This window comes from Equus asinus, chromosome 6 (genome assembly GCF_041296235.1).
Source record: "Equus asinus isolate D_3611 breed Donkey chromosome 6, EquAss-T2T_v2, whole genome shotgun sequence".
Taxonomy (NCBI): domain Eukaryota; kingdom Metazoa; phylum Chordata; class Mammalia; order Perissodactyla; family Equidae; genus Equus; species Equus asinus.
The window spans coordinates 70,871,186-70,891,304 of NC_091795.1; the positions used below are offsets into that span (position 1 = coordinate 70,871,186).

Consider the following 20,119-nt stretch of genomic DNA (forward strand, 5'->3'; position numbering starts at 1 on the left):
GTGGTCCCTGAGACTCCTTCAGGAGATCCACAAGGGTAAAACTATGGTCATAAGGTATTCTTTGCCTTTCTCACTCTCTGTCACAAGTTTACCAGGGGTCTCCCAGGGGCCACATGATATTTGATATCACTAATGTTGAATGCAGAATCAGATAGGGGTCTTCAGTTGTCTTCTGTTAAGTCAGAAATTAAAGAGATTTGTAAAAATGTAAAACAATGCCACTCTTACTAAATATTTTTGGTGTTAGAAAATACAGTTATTTGCCAAATGTTATTTATGTGAACATGAACTAGGTTTATTATTTTTTAATGAATAAATATTTTACATTTTGTTCCATTTTCATTTCTAAAATTGTAAATATCGACAGATTTAACTTAGACAAACAATAGCTCTTTGGGTCTACAATAGTTTTTAAGAGTATAAAGAGGTCTTGAAAACAAAACATTTGAGAAGCCTGAGCTAAGATTTTGGCATTGGGGCCTATGAAATCATCGCTTTGCTCACTTATTCTAAATAAAACTGTCATCTCTGGGGACTTGGAATAGTGTGAATTTTATGGTAATGTCAATATAATGGGTTTGAGTGTAGTAGAGCCAGTCATGAAGCCCATGTGGAGGCTTCATTCCAATTCTCTGCATGTTCCAGCCACTGTTTTAAAGGAACATTTTCTAAACCTTCCCAAGATTGGAGTGTAAATTACAGAGATTCAGTTGTGCTGGGCAGCTACCAGAGACACTCTCCCCGGGGAGGGGAGGGTGGGGTTTGCAACCACACCCAGCCCTGGAACCAAGATGGCTGGGTGGGAGTCAGCTCTCCTGGCTGGGAGAGACTTGGGGTCACCCATGTCCTTAACAGACATAAAAGTGCCAGAGAAGTCTGTACTTAGTGTAGAGTTAGAAGTGGGGGGTGCTTCTTAAGATTCAGGATGATAGGCAATAAGTTAACAAGTGTTTACTGCTGGGTATGGATGTGCTCTGGAGCCTGCAGAGCTGAGTTCAACTTTCAGCCCCCTCACTTGCAACCTGTGTGACTTTTGGCAAATAGTTCACCATCTCTGAACCTTAATCCCCTTATATGTAAAGTAGGCTAAAAACAGCAATACTTTTAGGATGATTGGAGAAGTAAGTGAAATAGTAGATGTAAAGAATAGAATACAGCACTGGCACCTGGGGGGAATACTAGCTCCTTTCCTTTCTTTGTCCCAGCCTGCTTTGTGGTGTTAGCCATGCTAAGAGAGCAGAGGAGCATGAGCCACGGGCCCTGGCCTTTTGACTCTAATATCAGAGAGGAGGATCGTCCCCCGTGTAGCTGGGCACAGTCCTCTGCACGTGGCACTAAAAATTGATGGTGTGTTTATTCCTTGTTAAATTAAATGCTATGTGTAATTTGATTTTCACCTCTCTGATCTGCCTCAGGTATTGTACTCAGAGCCTAGCAGTAAAAAAGAAAAGAAAAGAGGGCTCTTGCTAGTCCAGAGTCCCTCATGTGTCCTCGCTGGGCACGTAGATTTCCATTTTGCCCTATTGCCCCAGGTATTCCATTGGGGTGTGGCGCTGGTAACCTGGGAGCTCAGGGCTCAGTGACATCCTTACTGCATCTGCAAGTCCCTGACGTAGCGGACTGAAGGAGAGCAAGGTGCCTGTGGGCACAGCTGGTGGTAAGAGGCCCCAGCCACACCCAAACAGGCCAGGATACCCTGCTTTCAAGGTTCAGAAACTGACAAGCCCCTCCTTCCTTCTGCATTTAAACCCTTCAAATGAATAAGCCACCAGGGACTGACTCAGCACAATGAGAAAAGGAAAAATAGAGGTTAGTCACCACCAAAGTACAGACTGTTGAATTTAACTTTCCCTTTTGGATGGGGGAGTATTCTGGACAATTTCCTTTCTGGCATTTAAGAAAGGAGAGCTGAGAGCTTCCCTGTCCTGCCTTCGGGTACAGGCTCCCAAGAGGGCCTCAGTTTCTCTGGTGTGGCTGTTAGACGTGCATATGCCCCAGGTCTGAGGCCACAGTCCACTATCACCCAGACCTGTAATGTAAGAAAAGAAGGCGGTATCTTCTGGGAAGCTGATAGCATTGCTTTATCTGTACAAATCACTGGGAGGCCTCATGGCAGCACTCCCTGAGTTCTCTCCCATTCACACTTTGTAGAGGGTTGTTTTCTCAACTCTCCTTGGCAGGGAATTGCATGAGTGTTGTCCTGGAGCCTCATTACTGCAGGGCTGCAAAGCACTCAAGAAAGCCACAGAGGAACTGGCCCAAAGCCTTGCTTGGAGAAGGAACCCAGCCTGGCCTCACCCTGGATCTTTCGGGAACGTGGCATCCTCCTGCCTAAAAAACTGCCTCTGTACTAAGGGTCCTGAGGTGGAGCATATCCGGGTGAGGTGAAATGAGGTTAGGAAGAAGAACCACATAGCTGCCATCTGGGAGCTGGAGGAAAAACGCCAATTGGCTATTGGCGCTGAGCCCTTCTGCCAAGAGCAGATGGCTCTGAGATCAGCCTTTTAAAGGCAGTGGCAAATGGCCTCCTACAGAATCACCAGAATGGCTGATGCTGTCTGAGCCCCGACCAGGTGCCAGGCACTGTTCTAAAAGCTTTACACGTATTCGCTCGTTTAGTCCACACCACGACTCTGTGAAATAGGGACTGGTATTATCTCCATTTCACCTAAGTGTGAACTGGACCCAGAGGATTCACTCTACAGCAACTGAAGTCACTCGACTCTGAGTGGTAGAACAAGATCCGGACCCTGGCTGGTTCTGCAGCGGTCCTACTAACCACTCAAAGTACTGCCTCAGAAAGACAAGGAGGAGGTGATTGGTGTCACCTCAGGCTTTCAGGTGTGCCACCTTGCAGGTGTGTCACCCTGGGAGCCATTACCCTGAACCAAGCAGACAATGTCTTTATTCCTCTGAGGTCCAAATTCTTGCACGACTCTGACTTTAGTGGACAGGAATAAAGACTTAGTAGTAGTAGTAGTAATAATAATAATAATAATAATAATAATGGCTAACTTTGATTGAGGGCTCACTCTGCCATCAACTACACTAACTGGTTTCCTCCCAATGTCTCATTTAGTCCTTACAACTACTCCCTGAGGTTGGGATGTTATTATCCCTCTTGTATCAATGCGGGAACCTGGGCTCAGAAGAGTTACATAACATGACCAAGGGTACTGCTTAGGAATAAGAGAGCTGGGTTTCACATCCAAGAGGTCTGGCTTCACAAGCCAAACTCTTAATGATTGTGGTATGCTGGCTTTATTGCTTTTAATCTCCCGTGGAGGATTAGACAAGCCCAAAAGGCATTTGAGTCTGTGCCTAAGGGCCTGTAAAGAATTGTCATCATCTCAGAGGGGTTATTGAGGCGCTGAAGTCACTCTCTCACCTTGGTTTCTGTGATATCTCCCACAGGGATGTGGAGATCCAGAATGTTCCCTCCTAACATCTTACTGGCTTTAGTCTGGGGATTTCCCTCATCCGTCAAGAAAGGAGACAATCTAAACACAAGGAAGCATATTCTTTAAAGTGTGGAGTAAGGTCTGAAAGACAAGTAATATTTTTGTTTTGTTTGTTTTCTTTCTACATTTGCAAAGCTAAATCAAAGCACCGATTTGTTATAGAAGGAAAAGTATTTAGGCACATGCTACTTGGTACAAAACCCGCGGCTCATGAGGATACAAACTGGTGTGTCTTTTTGGAAGACAATGAAGTGGTATCGAGATCCTTTAAAATGCATATCCCCTTGGTTCAAGCATCTTTACTGGGGAAACACTTGCAAATGTATAGAGAATTGCACAGAAGTGAAGTCACTGCAGTGAAGTCTGTAATAAGTTGGAAACAACACAAACGACCATCTGAGAGAAATATTAAATAAATTATGTTTAGTCATACTATGCAACAGCATGAGGTAGCTCTATACTTTCTGTTGAGGTCCCCAAGATAATTGTTAAGCTAAAAAGCCCCTCAGTACTGAACAGTAATTCTGCTATGATCTCATTTGTATTACAGATACATACATGTGTAATCAAATATACGCACGTACATAAATAGAAGGCACATGGTTCCCGTGATCATATCTGAGAAGGGGTGGGAGTGTGGGCTTTCCCATTTTTCTGCATATTCTTATATTCTGACTGAATCTTTTGCAACGAGTCAATTTATGTACTACATTGTGTATTTTAAGAATTTATATCTGCCCCAAACAGAAAAGTAATATATTATAATATGTACATAAAATGCTGTGGATATATAATAATGTGGATAGATAATATAAACCACAGTCCAAAAATTTTTGGCCTAGGAGTAGTCCAGAGTAGACCAGTGGTTACTTGGCCACTTGACATGCTTTCCCCATATTGTTTTCCTCCTCCTGTTCAGGTCTCTGACCCTCAGGGCCAGCAGGAGTATCAACATGGTCTCCATGGGCTGGAATACTGGCCCAAAGCCCAAGAAGCATTTAATAAGAATTAACGTAAAATCTCATATTTAGTTTTTCTTCAGTCAGTTGCACAAGCGCAATTAAAGATGCAGAATGGTATCAAGTCTTACAATAAAAGATGAAGACTTTAGTTGATCACAAGCTTAGGATGGGTACAACAGTGAGATATGTTAAAACAGTCCAAAAACTTAGTTTGCATTAAAAGAAACACGGCATGGCTGATGGGAAGTAACTATGTCCCTCTGGGCCGGATAAGGTGTCACCTTAGGGGTATCAGTTTTAGGTACATATTTAGGCATATTGAAAAGCTACATTGTTTAGAAGGCACAGATAAGCTGGATAAAGTTCTAGAACCAAGTTATTCAAAGAATGACTAAAGGAACTGGGGCATTTCTTAGTTGGTGGAAGGATGTCTCGGCATCAGCACAATAGCCATGTTCAAACATGCGAAGGACCGTTACACGAGACGGAAATTAGTCTTGGTTTATGACGCTCCTAAGGGTAGCTCTAAGTTCAGCAGAAGACAAGAACATTCACTCCAGATTCTTTTTTACTGTTTGGAAGAACCTCGTAACATCTAGAGCTTTCTAACCTGAGCAGTCCAACAACAAGAAAGGCCATAGCTGAGACATGAACACTTCATTGTAGAACAGAAAAGTCCTGTTGGAGGTCAACGGTCAAAAAGCCAATATATAATTATCCAGTCCTCGTGTTCTCTTCTGAGAATGCGTAGGGGAGGAATAACCACTTAAGTTATTTAACTACCAATTACGTTCTCAAGCCCTGGATGTGACCATAGGTTTTGACCTCAATTTTTGTCCCTTTGTGGAAAGAGAAGGAAACCTGTGAGGGAATACAGATTTAACCCTAAAAACATAAAGGTTAATGGAGAAAAAGAAGACTGGAATCCAAATCCTCAGCCAGGAATCCATCCTAAATCTGGAAGGTCTACCAGTCCTTCCAGTCCTTCCCATGGCTGGATGTTGTGCTTTATCTGAACGCAAATGTACATTCTGTCTTTTTTTTTTTTGTACTTTACTTGTTGCTTTATGCATTTTCTTGGTAACCTCGTAAATATTTATTTTTAGGAAATGAAACGAAGAACAATATTCTTCATCTGCCTAAAGATTTTCTGAGCTTGATCAAAGAATTAGGAAAGTAAAGTTTTTCTCTGTTGACCAAAGTAGAGGACAGCAGCTCCCAGTTCCACTGTTAGAAAGGCGAGTCTCAGGAACCAGATGGGGTGGTAGTCAAAGCCCAGGGAACAAATGTGCAGAAGCAACCACAGACCTTGGTGTCCCTTCCATTCCTATGGAATCTTTGCTGTGCTGGGTTAGTGAGAGCTTCACCCCACAAATATAGAGGAGGAGGGATCCACGTGTTGGCTGAGAGACTGGACTAAATGACTGATCATTGAGTTTCTTTTAGCCCCAGCGCTGGATTTTTTGCTCCTTTTTCTTTTCTTTGTTGTTCATCTTCCTGATTCCTTTTCTTGCCTTCTTCACTCTCACTTCTCTTTTCTGCTCTGCCCCTGTTCTTTAGTCTTCTGTGAGAGACAAAAGGTCAGCAGGGAAATGTACAGAGAGAGGGAGACAGAAGCGAGCAGAGATGGGGCAGCTTGAGAAGAGAATGGGGGTCTCTGAGGCAATGCAGATGAGGGAGAAAAAGAATGAACCCAAGGAAATGGGGAGTGAAAGAGAATGGGAGAGAAGAAAGAAGGAGAAAGGAAGAGCGAGGGGAAGAAAAAAGGCAGAGAAGGATGGAAACTACAGGAAGTAGGAAGAAGCAACTAGAGAGCTGTGCCATGCTGCCCTTATGAAGCACCTCAGACTTAAGTGGATTCTCTCCTTAAAACAAGGACACGGTGAAACGAAGGGCAGGGTATTGTTTACATACATCCCTTCGATTTTCAGAAGGAATTGAAGGAGGCTTACAATAAAAGACACAGATCCAGTTAAACCAATCAAAAAGCAAGGAGAGCAAAGAAGGTAAAGGTATTATCAGATCGGGATGAGGAGAAGTACTGCCGTTGAGCACAGACTCCTCAGCCCCGAACTCTAGGAGCAACGGACCAGATGGAGGCCACTGAATGACACATCAATCCCAGGGTCTTTTCACGGTCCTTTCATATAAGAGACTACCAATAAAATCCGAGAGGACGATGTATGATCATAGTGTTAGGAAGACATTTCTTATGCACTTATTTTTTATTTTTAGTAACTTTTAATTTTGATATAATTTCAAACTAATAGACAAGTTGCAAGAACATCACAAAGAACTCTCATTTACCCACATTTTCCAATTACGAACATTTTACCACGTTTGATTTATTATTTTCTTTTCTCTCTCTCTCTTTCCCTGTCTTTTTTTCTTGAAGCATTTGAGAGTAAGGTGCAGAGATTGAAAGTATTTTAATGGGACACTGGAACAATACAGTGTCATTCTGTGGCTTTCACTAACACCAGACTATATGGAAAGAGCTTGGGGCAATCAGGTTGGAAGCGGGCAGGGCTAAGAAAGTTGTCTTAAGCTGCAACGATTTAGCAGGTGACTGTCTTTTTCTGAGATTTACTTAGGTTGATAAAATTAGCAAATTCTTCCAAAGCAGCTTCTACCCACACTTTACGTAAGATTGAGAAAACCACAATTGTCCACATCAAATAATATGCACAGAAGGGGGGATGGCTTTGGTATGTAGTTCTCCAGGCCTCAACTGCCCCATCCAAGAAAGCTCAGGACCACGGCTGCTTAACACAAAGGTAGAGAATCTAGAGGCTCATTGCTGGCGAGCATACTGCTTTGTTGACTCTAAAACACACTTTAAAAAAATTTTTTTAACAGCTCTGCAATCAGAATGTGTCTTACAACCAATAGCGTAAACACATTTGGCAGCCCCTCTGCCTTTATATTAGTATATAAGATAATGGTTCATCCTACAAATGATAGCTGCTTAGATTAGATGAAATAGATCTATTTTTTAGCTCTGTGGTTCTCAGCCTGTGTATTACCAGAGGGAAGAAAGCAAAAGCAAGTGAGGTTCGGCGCACAGTTTTGGTATTAACTCCTAAGAATTCTCTCAATTCCCAGCACATGATGTGCAATATCCTACAGTTCCTTTCTCCGCCATGCTCTTAGTAACCGTGGATACTTGCCGTGTCTCCTATTCCTCTTTCTCCTGCCTACAAACATGTGTCTGATTACTGATTCCTGCCCACCCCACTCATCAAGGACTTGCCAGATTGCTGTTTCTATTCCACTCTCCTCTCAGTGCATGTGTGTATGTGTGTTTGGAGGGCCTGGAAGAGCCCATAAAATAGACACAGGAATTAGGCTAGAGAGAAAGCCCATGAAGAAAACCAACTTCTAGCTTGATGATATAGGGCCGAGCTTTCTTGGCTCAGGCACAATGTATCTATCTCTTTTGCTGACTCAAACTAATAAACATAGGTCGGGGTTATCCTCCAACATGAAAGAAAGCTATAAACAGGGGTGGGATACATGTGGACTGACAGAGCTGTTATCTTTGGCTTCCTAGCATGATTCCTCCAGCCCCTGTCCCTCTTTTTCTGATAACAGACCTAGCCCACTGGCCACAGGGGTGGCCTGATGCTGGGCTGGCATGTCAGAGTCCTTCCAGGGGCCTGTATAATGACCTTAGAAGGGAGATGGTCTCTTTTTCTTGGGTGGTTAATTTGAGACTGCCTATAGCCAGCTTTCTCACCATGTGGAGCTTGCAGAACAAAGCCCAAGCAGAGACCAGCATAATAGAGACCAGGGAGAGCAACCCTAGGTCCTTCCATCCTGTAAGGTGCCACAGTTACCTTTCCCTGTACATGAGCTAGCGCATTCCTGTCCTGCTTAAACAAGCTGAAGCTGGATTTCTGTTCTTTGGAATCGATACAAGACAAGATATTTTAAACCTCTACTTTAAACTCTTTCTCTAGCTTAGCTGTTCTTTTGAAAAGTTATTTGCACCAAACAGTTCGAGTTTGAGATTTGGTTGGGTGATTGGGGAAAAACCCCATATTCCGTGCCACTGACTGAAAGGAGATCCTGGGCCTTAGATACTGGCTTTGATGGAGAAGTTGTGATATTGAAAGAGCCTAGTGTGGATTCTCCCCAGAGGGAGGGCCCCACCTTGAGCTGGATCAGGGGTACCCACAGGCTGCTGCAGATTTACACTATGTCTTCATCAAGTACCAGACGCACCCTTCAACAGAGATCTATCTACACCACAAAGCCTGGGAGCACCTGAGGCCTGCAGATTCTGAAGACGATGTTACCACAGCAAGTCATTTTGGTCTGCCATGATAGATAAGGGCCTATTTTTCTGACAGCATTTGCCCAACTGGTTCCTCAGCTTGTTTAAGGCATGTTCTAGAACAGGAGCTGAGCCCAAGGCACACAGCTTGAAAGATACGCTTGAACTATTTGCTATGGCAGAAAGGCACGCATTTAGTTTACTTAAAAACTATATAGCATTATTCAGGAACTAAACAGGAGGTCTTAGGAACAGTCTTGTTTTGTACTTTTTAAGGTAGGAATTTACTTGGTTTCAAGGCAACCTCCATCCACTCTGATGCTGGTAGAGATACTGCTAAATTGAAGTCTAGTGAGAGACTGATGCATGCACAGTCTTGAACTATTAGGCAAGGGTCTTGCTAAAGCTGGACAACGTAAGGCTGTTACGAAACTCATTTCAAAAGATATGTAAGCCAATACAGTGCTGGGAAGCCAATGCTTATCCACCCAGGCGCTCAAAAACTAACTTCATCCTGGATCTGAGTACTCCATCACAGTTTGTGAAATCATTTCCAGAGAACCTCTCAAAAGCTACTGAATGGAGACTTGTACAACAACACATTTTTCTTATCAGGTCAGATATTTCATTGTTGGTTTCCATCCCTCAGGAAGTCAGACTCTTTTCAGACGCCCCTTTATTTTTCTTTAAAATCAAACCGGTTATTCCAAGGTCAGCTATGAGGCACAGTCCACAGGCCCTCCTTCATTCAAAACCAATTTAATTGCAAAAGGTGGGCATGCTATTTATTCTTTGCGATCCTCAGAATCCTTAATTCTATAAACAAAAACTATTTAAAAAAATTCTTCCATTTTTAAAAAAAGGCAAGCAGGAAAGAAGGCATTTGTGCCTATTATCTGGGGATTTCTTTTTGCGTAAATTTGTAGGATAGATCTGGAGTGGGACTTCGTGGGTTCAAATCCTAGCTTTACTTCTCGATGGCTGGTAAGAGGGAAGATGGGGAGGGTAGAAAACTACCCCGCTTTGTCCATGCAAGCATCTCAATCATTTCCTTGAAAGAAGAATCATTTAAGATTCTATTGTATGATTGTAATTGTATTATAGTGTGTGTGATCCTGGGTAAGTCACATAACCTCTCTGAACCCGTTTCTTCATCTATAAACAGGGAAAAAACAGAGATTCACAGGGCGGGTAAAGCTCAAAGCACAGGGTTGTCACATGGTAAAGGTGCAACTTTTATATTTACCCTTGATGACCCCGGAGGAGGCCCGGAGGTACAATTCCCACCTGCTTAACTACCATACAGCTCACCCTTCCCCTGGGCTTGCCCTTTCCCCAGTCTTGCGGAGAAGGCTTTTTCTCTCCAGGCTCTTGAAAATACCCTGTACCAGCCAGTAGGGAAGGGCGAAGCAAGCCGGGGAGACTACTGTTGGCCCGGCCCGGGCGCCTTCGGCTCCCCCTTGGAAGGAAGCGTCCCCATCTCGAGCGCCTTCGGTGGCGGCCCGGGCGGCGGCCTCGCTGGCCCTGGGGGCGCGGCCGTGCGTGCGCCGCGGAGGGTGGTGGCGGCCCGCACCCAGCCCTTGGCCGCCGCCCCCGCCGCCGCCTCGGCGTGTCAGGTGCCGTGAGAAGCGCCAAGGGATATGACTGGAGCCGACTTTCCAGAAGCCGCGCACGCAAGGCACAGCTCCGCACGCAAGGGGGAGGCGACAAGAGGAAACTTTTCAACCCGACAAAGTTCGCCGGCGCGCGGAGATTTGCCTCCTCCTCCTCCTCCCCGCCTCCTTCCCCCCAGGATGCTTCAGGGCGCGCTCCCTCCCCTCCGCTCCCCAGTGTTCGCCCCAGCTCGGCTCAGGGCCTCGCGCCAAGGGCCTCGGACTCGGCCAGCGCGGCCCGGCGCCCTCCAGTGGGCGGTGTCACCTGGAGGAGTTTCTACGCGGGAAACCTCGGGGCCAGCTGCGCCCCGCCAGTGAGGGCCTTTGTGTGCCAAGGACGGTCGGGGCCCCGGGGCGGGGGAGCGGCGGCTCTCAGGGATTCTTGATCTTGCTCCGCGAGGTGGCAGAACTTGGCTCGCCAAAGGGCGTCATCTGAGTGGCCGATTTGTTTGCACGAACGTTAAGATAAAATAATAAAATAAAGTACAATAGGGAGGCTGTAAGGCAAATCGCCAGGGCAAAGCGAACTTCTCTGGTTTCCAAACTGACAGGTTTCCTTTCCTGGCTCGGGCGCACAAGGATCGCGAGCGGTTTTCTCTTGGGGAACGAAGCTAGAGGCACCGAGACGGAAGGGAGGCTCGGGGAACGGGGCGCGCTCCCACGGAGGGCGCCGCGGGATGGGCAGGTTCAGTCCCGAGCGCGCTTCTGGGGAAACGGCGCGGCCTCGACTGGAGGTGACCATGATAAAGAACGGTTTTTGGGCAAACGAAAAGCTCACGCTGCCGCGTCTGGTAAAGCCGCCAGCTCCTTGGCCGAGGCCCTCTGGGCACGCCAGGGCCGCCTCGCGTGACAACCCGGGCGCCGCAAGCCGGGTGGGGGTCCGAGCGGCGTGGACTGTCGCCGCGCCCCGCCCCCCACTAGCCCCGCCCTGCCAGGTCCCGCTGCCTCCTCCCTCTACACAGACCTTAAAAACGGGATGGCGCGTTTTGACTCTCTGGAGTGACTGTCCAAACCGGCCACGCCTCTGCGATGCCAGCTGTCAGAGCCACACGGGGGGCGTGAGAGCTGGAAACTGACTCCACTCATCGACCCCCCAATCTCAATCCCCACGCTGTGAGAAAAGCCCGACTTTGCTGAGGCCCCAGGTGTAGCGGGGCTAGCCAAAGGAGGCACCTTTCTCCGTCCCCATTCCATTCCAGCGCCCCTGGCTCTGACGACGCCTAGAGACTCCAGAGTGGGTGCTAAAGCTCCCAGCGCTTGCAGCAGGTGTCCAGGGCCGGCCTCCGACTGCCTGGAGACACACAGGTTGAGGTCTTGCCCTCCACAAAGCCCCAGCCCCTTCTTGGAGCCCGCCGTCCCGCGCCGCTGGAAACCGCGCCTCCTCGCAGGTCAGTCTGTCCGCGGAGCCACCTCTTGTGATAGGTTCTCAAAGATCGGGGGTGGAATGTGGTGCAGGGGCAGAGGTGATAAGCACTTAGAGAGAACTGAGCGCCACCGCTTCTCTGCCCACCGTGTTGTCCCCGAATTGCAGGAACCGTTACGCGACTGGTGGGGACGGGGAGGCTGGGTCCCTTCCTTTTTCCTTTGGGGAGTGGGTTTGGGATGGAAAAGGGTGTGTTCAGCTGCTTCTCCAGTGAGCCAGCCCTGACCTGACTTACGCACTACCTTCTCCGTACCCCAAAGCTCATGGTAGTCCGAGGCTGGGGGTAAGGGCGTGGAGCCTGGTCCTTTCTCTGCACACCTGAGTGTCACTCCTTCGCCCCTCTCTCTCCAGCATGGCCACTAGCCTCAGCCTGGACGATCCTCTACTGCCGATCTCGCTGTCCACCCAGCAGACCACGCTCCTGCTGTTCCTCTCGGCGCTAGCCGCCGTGCACGTGGGCCAGTGGCTGCTGAGGCAGCGGCGGCGACAGCCAGGGTGCGCGCCCCCCGGCCCCTTTGCGTGGCCGCTGATCGGAAATGCGGCGGCTATGGGCCCTGCGCCGCACCTCGCATTCGCGCGCCTGGCGCGACGCTACGGCGACGTCTTCCAGATCCGCCTGGGCAGCTGCCCAGTGGTGGTGCTGAACGGCGAGCGCGCCATCCGCCAGGCCCTGGTGCAGCAGGGCGCTGCCTTCGCCGACCGGCCGCCCTTCGCCTCTTTCCGCGTGGTGTCCGGCGGCCACAGCCTGGCTTTCAGCCAGTACTCTGAGCACTGGAAGGTGCATCGGCGCGCAGCGCACAGCACGATGCGAGCCTTCTCCACGCGCCAGCCGCGCAGCCGCCGCGTCCTCGAGGGCCACGTGCTAGGCGAGGCGCGCGAGTTGGTGGCGCTGCTGGTGCGCGGCAGCGCCGGCGGCGCCTTCCTCGACCCGGTGCCGCTGACCGTGGTGGCCGTGGCCAACGTTATGAGCGCCGTGTGCTTCGGCTGCCGCTACAACCACGACGACGCCGAGTTCCTCGAGCTGCTCAGCCACAACGAGAAGTTCGGGCGCACGGTGGGCGCGGGCAGCCTCGTGGACGTGCTGCCCTGGCTGCAGCTCTTCCCAAACCCGGTGCGCACTGCCTTCCGCGAATTCGAGCAGCTCAACCGCAACTTCAGCAACTTCGTCCTCAACAAGTTCCTGAGCCACCGTGAAAGCCTTCGGCCGGGGGCCGCCCCCCGAGACATGATGGACGCCTTCATCCTCTCCGCTGGAAAGGAGGCGGCTGAGGGCTCGGGCGACGGCGGCGCGCGGCTGGACATGGAGTACGTACCCGGCACTGTCACCGACATCTTCGGCGCCAGCCAGGACACTCTCTCCACTGCGCTGCAGTGGCTGCTCATCCTTTTCACCAGGTAACGCTTCCAGGAGGCGGGGGTCGGGCCTTCCTTTCCTCTTCTGTGAAAGGCGGAGTGGGACTAGAATATGCTTAGGTCGCAACCAGCTACCTAAGGTTGGGTTTTGGGTTTCGCCCCAGGTCCCCACCTCTCAAATCTGAGATCGCGTCCCGAAAGCGCACCTCAGGAAGGCACTGTGCTCACGCACATCCACCCAGCGGTGCCCCTACCGGTCCGCATCTCTGATCTTGTCGCTGCCTCTCCGAGTGGGGACAAATTTCTGAGAAAGCTCTTGGAAAAACAAGATTTTTTAGGTGCCGGCACATTGGCCCTCATCTCTTCCTCCCTGGCACAGCCGAAGCAAAATTGGAAGGGTCCTGAAAGAAAGGGTAACGCAATAAATATGTTAAAGAAACACAGCAGCCTAATCGGCTCGGCGCGCATGGGAGGCCGCCCAGCCCTGGCGCTAAAAGCCTGCGGTGCGCCAGGGCTTTGTTCCCTGGCAAAGGCAGCGCGCGGAGGCCGGCCCGGAGGCCAGAGGGTCTGGCCCAGCGGACAACTAAGCGGCGAGGAAGCTTTAGGAAAGCAGCCAGAAACCAGCGGGTTGTGCTAGATTTATGAAACGGCCGCACTAGGAGTCAGACAAGTGTTAGGGTAAAAAAGCAGGGAAGCAATCACTTTTACCGAGGGCAGAGCAGCATCTAGAAAGGCAAACAGGGTATCTGGGAGGCTCCGCGGACCTCTCTGGCCCCTGGGCCTGGCTCGGTTGGTTAGCTGGTCCCTAGTGCCCACCTTGATTAAGATCGCGGACCTCTGCGAAGCTCTGTGCAGGAATCAAGCAGGTTCCCGGTCTCGAGTGTTGCCAGATTTAGCAAGTAAAAAATAAATTTTATGCAGTACGTACTTATACTAAAAGGTTAGCCATTTTTCATCTGAAGTTTAGGTTTAACTGGGTGGCCTGTATTTTATCTGGCAACCATACGCCAGGGGCCAACGTCTTGCTCAAGGCAAATCCTGATTGCCTTGGGAGGCCAGAAATCCTGGTTGTGTCATTTCTTGGCGCACAAGTAAGGGGCAGATGCTGAATTTAATGGCGCCCCAGAAATTGGAAGGCAAAGATAGCTTCTTTTCTTACTAGAATCCACTGCAATCTGTATTTCCTTAGATACTGCACAGCTACTTTCACAAATAAATTTTTTCGTATATTTAAAATCGCTTTTCCGTGTTAAGAGGATAGACACACGAATGAGGGAGGGGCAGATATGGAATAAAGAGACGTCAGTAATAGGGCAGGAAGACTTCCCAAAACGGAATCAATAGGTCCTTTGCATCCCCAGATAAGCATGTTATCTTTTGAAACAGGCTTTCGTTCTTTTTCATTAGAAACTGAATCGGGCAGTAAAAGAAAATAAAACAATTTTGGGATCACTTTCGACTCAACATGGCTGATAATTACGTTTTTCTTCTTTTTAGTGAAAAGACACCATGACGAGTTGGCAAATTATACTACCTATTTTTGTATACAAGTTTTATCGAAATAGAACCATGCCGGTTCATTGTCTGTGGCTGGTTTCACACCACAGCACAAGGCAGAGTTGAATAGTTGCGACAGAGAGGGTTGAGTTTGGTCTACAAAGCCTAAAATATTTACTATCTGGCCCTTTATGCAAAACTTTGCAGACCCCTGAGATACGGTGATAATGAAGCAATTTATAAATCACCCACACTTTCATCGCATACGTGCTTACATTTTTTTCAGAGTTGCAATAATTATTTACATTTTTTCCACTTCTGACATTTCCACTTATCATAATGGACATTTTCCCATTTTTAAACTTTGAGTGATTTTTGATAGCTACATATTTTGCCATAATAACATATTGCTATATATAATTATTTCTTGAGCTTTACGATTGCATTTTTTTAACATTTTCAGCTGTTGTTGTGGTTAGATATTTTTCTACCTGTTATTTCCTGAAAATACATTTCTAGGCATGGGTTTAAAAAGAGTGGGGAGAGGTTACCCTTAGGGATCTTGCTTCGTACTAAGATTTTGTTTCCCAAAAGGATTGCACTACATAGTTTATATCACCAACACCAAATAAGTATTATAATTTGTGCCATAATCTCATGAACATTGGGAATTTGCTTAAATTTAGAAGATATGTAGCTTTATCTATCAGGACCAATTATCTCTGTATAAAATGAGAACAGTATGTCTGCTGGAATCGTCTAGGGAGATGAGGGTGAAAAGGATCCACTTTCAGGGCTGCATTTTAACTTTTGCCGACCCAGGGTGCTTTTGCCTTGGTGGACTCTCTTGTTCCTTAAAATATTTTCAAATTTATATTTTATGACTACATTGGTATAAAGATAAATACATTAAAATTATATATTAAAACATTTCCTTGACCTAAAAGATCATTTTTTCCTTCTGATTTCAAAAGAAATGGAAATATTTTCATGGGCCCCTGAAAAGCGTTGTGGGTCCCAGGCACTGTGCCTGCTGTCCCTAACGGAGAAGTCGGCCTCGTTTATTATCGTGCTTTTCCAGACTGAAAATTTCGATTCTTTTTGACTTAGGAAAGAAAGCATTAGCCATGTGAGGCTTATTATGGGAAATTTAACTATTAATTCATCCATCCTGTAATTTAGTGAGAAACTGGGAAACTGCTCTGGATGGTTTTTTTGCCCTGATATGTTAATTCAGTCACTGATTCAGATAAAGAAAGTGGAATTAAATTGTAATGTGCTTTCTGGATGAAAGGAGAATTAGTTTTCCTCACTTATTTTCTCCCTCTGTATTAAAAATCAAACAGGTATCCTGAAGTGCAGGCTCGGGTCCAGGCAGAATTGGATCAGGTCGTGGGTAGGGACCGTCTCCCCTGCCTGGATGACCAGCCCAAGCTGCCCTATGTCATGGCCTTTCTCTATGAAGCCATGCGCTTCTCCAGCTTTGTGCCCGTCACCATTCCTCACGCCACCACTGCCAATGCCTCTGTCTTGGGCTACCACATTCCCAAGGACACGGTGGTTTTTGTTAATCAGTGGTCTGTGAATCATGACCCAGTGAAGTGGCCTAACCCCGAAGACTTCGATCCAGCCCGCTTCTTGGACAAGGACGGCTCCATCAACAGGGACCTGGCCAGCAGCGTGATGATTTTTTCAGTGGGCAAACGGCGGTGCATCGGGGAGGAGCTTTCCAAGATGCAGCTGTTTCTCTTCATCTCCATCCTGGCTCACGAGTGCAATATCAAGGCCAATCCAGACGAGCTCTCGAAAATGGATTTTCATTATGGCCTGACCATTAAACCCAAGTCATTTAAAATCAATGTCACCCTCAGGGAGTCCATGGAGCTCCTTGATAGTGCTGTCCAAAAGTTACAAGCCGAGGAAGACAGCCAGTGAGAAGCCAGAAGCAAGCTGAAATTTTAGAACTACTCAACTTTTGAGGGATGGGGAGTAAAATTTTCTAGCTCCTCTGTGCCACTTTCTCAGTTAGCCTCTAATGTAAGCATAAACCAACTGTAGACGACATGCCTATGCAGGGGCTCCGGGAGGATTTTTGGAGTCAAAGAGTAAAGCGCCCAAAGAATTTTTATACATATATGAAATGCTGGTAATAATAATTTCTTGAGGGAGCATTCTTTGGAATTAAAACACACATGTGCACAGGCATAAAACTACCTAATGAAGAGGTATTTCAGGAATTGTGCTTTCGTGGGTGGGATCCCAGATTGATGTTCCGTGTACTGAAATCTCCATAGAAAACTGTATTGACCAAATGTTCCGAATATATTGTTGAATCTGAAAAGGCAGGTAATTTCAGTGTAAGACATATGATTGAGGGTGATAAGGGAAAAGGTGAAGACCAGAAATTCCCTTCTCACCTTTCCAGTAAAATCGCTTAGTTAGGCTCTAGTATCTGTGGGTGGATTTATCGTTTTGCCTGCTGATGTGCTTTCTCTCACATCTTTGGATGAGTTATAAAATCATTTGCTCAAATAGAAATTAATAGTAGTTAATGTAGTGATTATAGTGGGTTTCAGTGATTTATCAAGAATTTTAAAGTATAAGTTGTTAAATTATAAAAAATTCCAAGCTGAAGTCATATCTATCTTAGTTGCCAAAGTACAGAATTTCAGTTATGAGGGAAAAAAAAAGGATTTACCAGTCCAGCTGAGCTTTAAACGATGTGATTATAATGCACTGATTTCAGTAAGTCTCATAGATTAAAATAAAAGTCAACAAATAGTATTCAATATGTATACACATATATTTACTCAGAAGCAATATGTATTAGCTACTTTATTGTTAAATAGTATTAATTATTTGGGTCAAGGAGAGGATGAATAATGTATGTCTTTCATAATGTCATAGCAAATCTAAAAGTACAACCAATTCAACCAGTTTTGGCTCAAATACATGAAACAAGCTTGATTAAATCAACTCCCTGTTTTTTGACATCATGGAAACCAAGTTGAAGCAGAGTCTCCTCTCTCGTCCAGAGCTTGAATGAGAACTGAAAAAAATCTCAAAATTGGATCTATGAGATATCTTCCTTATTACTTTACATTTGTTAAAATGATATTCATAATATAGAATCTCTTTTTGACATTGTTCTAGTTAATATATTAAAATTCCAAACTCTTGCCATGCTTAAATTTTAATTTTAAAGCCATTTTGATTATTGCGTTCTGACTGAAGTTAGAGGAAATCTGGCCGTTATCCTATGGAAGGCAGAGAAATTTAACCTGAGAGTGAAAAATGCAATTAATTATCTGGATGTTCTCTTTATTAGGCAACAAGGGGGGAAATTCCCATTATAACTGACCTAGTTTCTCTTTGAAGTGATTTTTTTAAAGTAGCATGAATGTCTGTGTTTTGGGAAGTCAGAGTTAGAAGACAGTCTTGGGCGGCTGTTTTGAAGATGGCATTGTGTTCCACTGGAGCTGATCAGACCCGTTGTGCTATTTGAGATGGCCAGCGGAGTGAGCAGTCACTTTGGTAACCTACAAACATAAAGCTTGAACAAAATGTATACATTCAGTTTATGTAAATCACCTGAAAACCTTTAAAAAAGCAATGGAAGATTACGAAAGAACAAAGTGAAGTTTGAAGTTTGTACTTTCATTGTGTGTAAACCACCCAAAGAAGCTGTACGGTGTCCTAAAAGCTGACTCCTTGTTACATTTTATGAAGCTTTTTGGGATCTTTTTATCAAAGTTACAAAGGAAGGAGTGTATGACGGTTGTGTGGGGGTGGTAACAGAAAAGAGTGAAAAAATGAAAAGGAAGAAAGATGGGTAAATATCTCCCCACTCATTCCAAATTAATTCATTTGAAGCACAAAATTTGAAGCATGAACAGTTAGAAAAATGATGTTTCATGTGACAATGTCAAATCCCAAATAGACTTTTTTTTAATCTACAACATAGAGATCTATTTTGTAATTTGGGACTTTTTATTAATAACATTTTGACGTAATTTTAGTTAATAAAATCTCATACCTGTACCTCCTGAAGATGAAAAACTGTTTGTGCCAGTATTTTTAAGGCACTAAAGTCGACTATAGAAATCACGCTTACCCAATACATTTAAATGTTTTTGGCACCTGTATTGCCCTGCCCCCAGCAGCGTGGAAACCATGACTTTGGGCTGCCGGAGCCCGCTTACTCTGCTTCAGAGCTGTGCAGCAGTAAAAGCAATCATGTCCCAATCTGGATGCCTCATTAAATCAACCAGGACCAGATGTGCTATAATCTGTGTCGGGCTGTGTAGGCTCAGTTCATCCGGCACTTTCAGCTGTGGGAGAAAGCTGTGCTCACAGAGGCGAGAGTAAGCTAGGCGCTTGGAGCTTACGTGGCTTATTTCATACGTTTATAACCTAATTAAAGGAAGGAAAGCAAAATCAAAGCAAACAAAAATAACCGAATTTGGGGGCTACAGTAATCAGATTACTGGCTTAATCAGAAAACCTCATTTTACTTCTACCAGAGAAAGAATGTATTTGAGGTTACCCTTAAAGTCAGAACATCTATTCTACGTTACTGCAATAGCTAAGGTATATTGTTTATGAAATGCTTCACTTACATATTAAAGCTTGACTTTGTAAGAAAATTGCTTTTTTCCAAAACAAAAAGATTTCTCAGGTTTGTTTTGTGGCTTATCAAAAAGCTTTCATGTCTCAGAACTTAGCCTTTACCTGTGAAATGTTATTACAGCCTTAATATTCTCATAATAGATCTATATTAGATCAAATAGTTGCATAGCACTATATATTAATTTGTATATTTTTAGCTATGACACAACTGTGTGATAAGAAGATACACTTTAGTAGATGTTTGTAATTCAAGGATAACTTCTTATTTAACCTTTTCTTATTTTTATATTTTATCATGCATGCTTTTAATATGTACAGAGCAACTATAATACATAGTTGTAACTGAAATAGATTTTGAGGACACAGCATTAATATGTAGCTTTTACTATTTGTTATACCAGATTAAAAACATTCTGTATCTCTAATCACCTATAATAAAAGGACACCATTACCAAAATAATAAAAATCACTTTCATAATCTTATTATGAAGTTTTACTTTTTGTTGTAGCAAATATAGTCTAATGCATCAGTTCATTTCAACTACTATTTATAAGTGCTTAAATTAAAATGTTGCATGGTAAACATTTTATTTGGGCATTGTACATTTTAGGATTTTAGGTAGCTTGCTTTATTGTTTTGTTTTTTCAATAACCTTTCAGTATCCAGTTTCCTACCAAATTTCTGATCTCTGTATTTTTGAATTTATAAGAACCAACATGGAAGTTAAATTTCAGTGGCAAACAATCTAACAAAGTGGGAATTGATTTGTAATTTTCTTTTAATTTGTAATTGTGAAAAATTGAATCGATCGAGACTTTAAGACTCTGAACTTATATTTCTGCTTCACCCAAAAAATGCAAGA

General features: G+C 45.3%; 1 protein-coding gene across 1 annotated transcript; it reads left to right on the forward strand.

Annotated features, from left to right (window-relative positions):
* The first annotated feature begins 4,038 nt into the window (after nucleotides 1-4,038).
* On the forward strand, nucleotides 4,039-19,739 carry CYP1B1 (cytochrome P450 family 1 subfamily B member 1). The gene is made up of 3 exons (XM_014832937.3): nucleotides 4,039-11,742; nucleotides 12,129-13,172; nucleotides 15,974-19,739. The coding sequence occupies exons 2-3, from the start codon at nucleotides 12,130-12,132 to the stop codon at nucleotides 16,560-16,562; spliced, it is 1,632 nt and encodes a 543-aa protein (XP_014688423.1). The 5' UTR covers nucleotides 4,039-11,742; nucleotide 12,129; the 3' UTR covers nucleotides 16,563-19,739.
* Nucleotides 19,740-20,119: the final 380 nt, after the last annotated feature.

Excerpts from the sequence above, each read along its gene's own strand:
- CYP1B1 (XM_014832937.3), top strand. The coding sequence starts at position 12,130 with ATGGCCACTAGCCTCAGCCTGGACGATCCTCTACTGCCGATCTCGCTG. Across the intron at positions 13,173-15,973 it reads CTGCTCATCCTTTTCACCAG|GTATCCTGAAGTGCAGGCTC; the intron begins GTAACGCTTCCA and ends AAAATCAAACAG.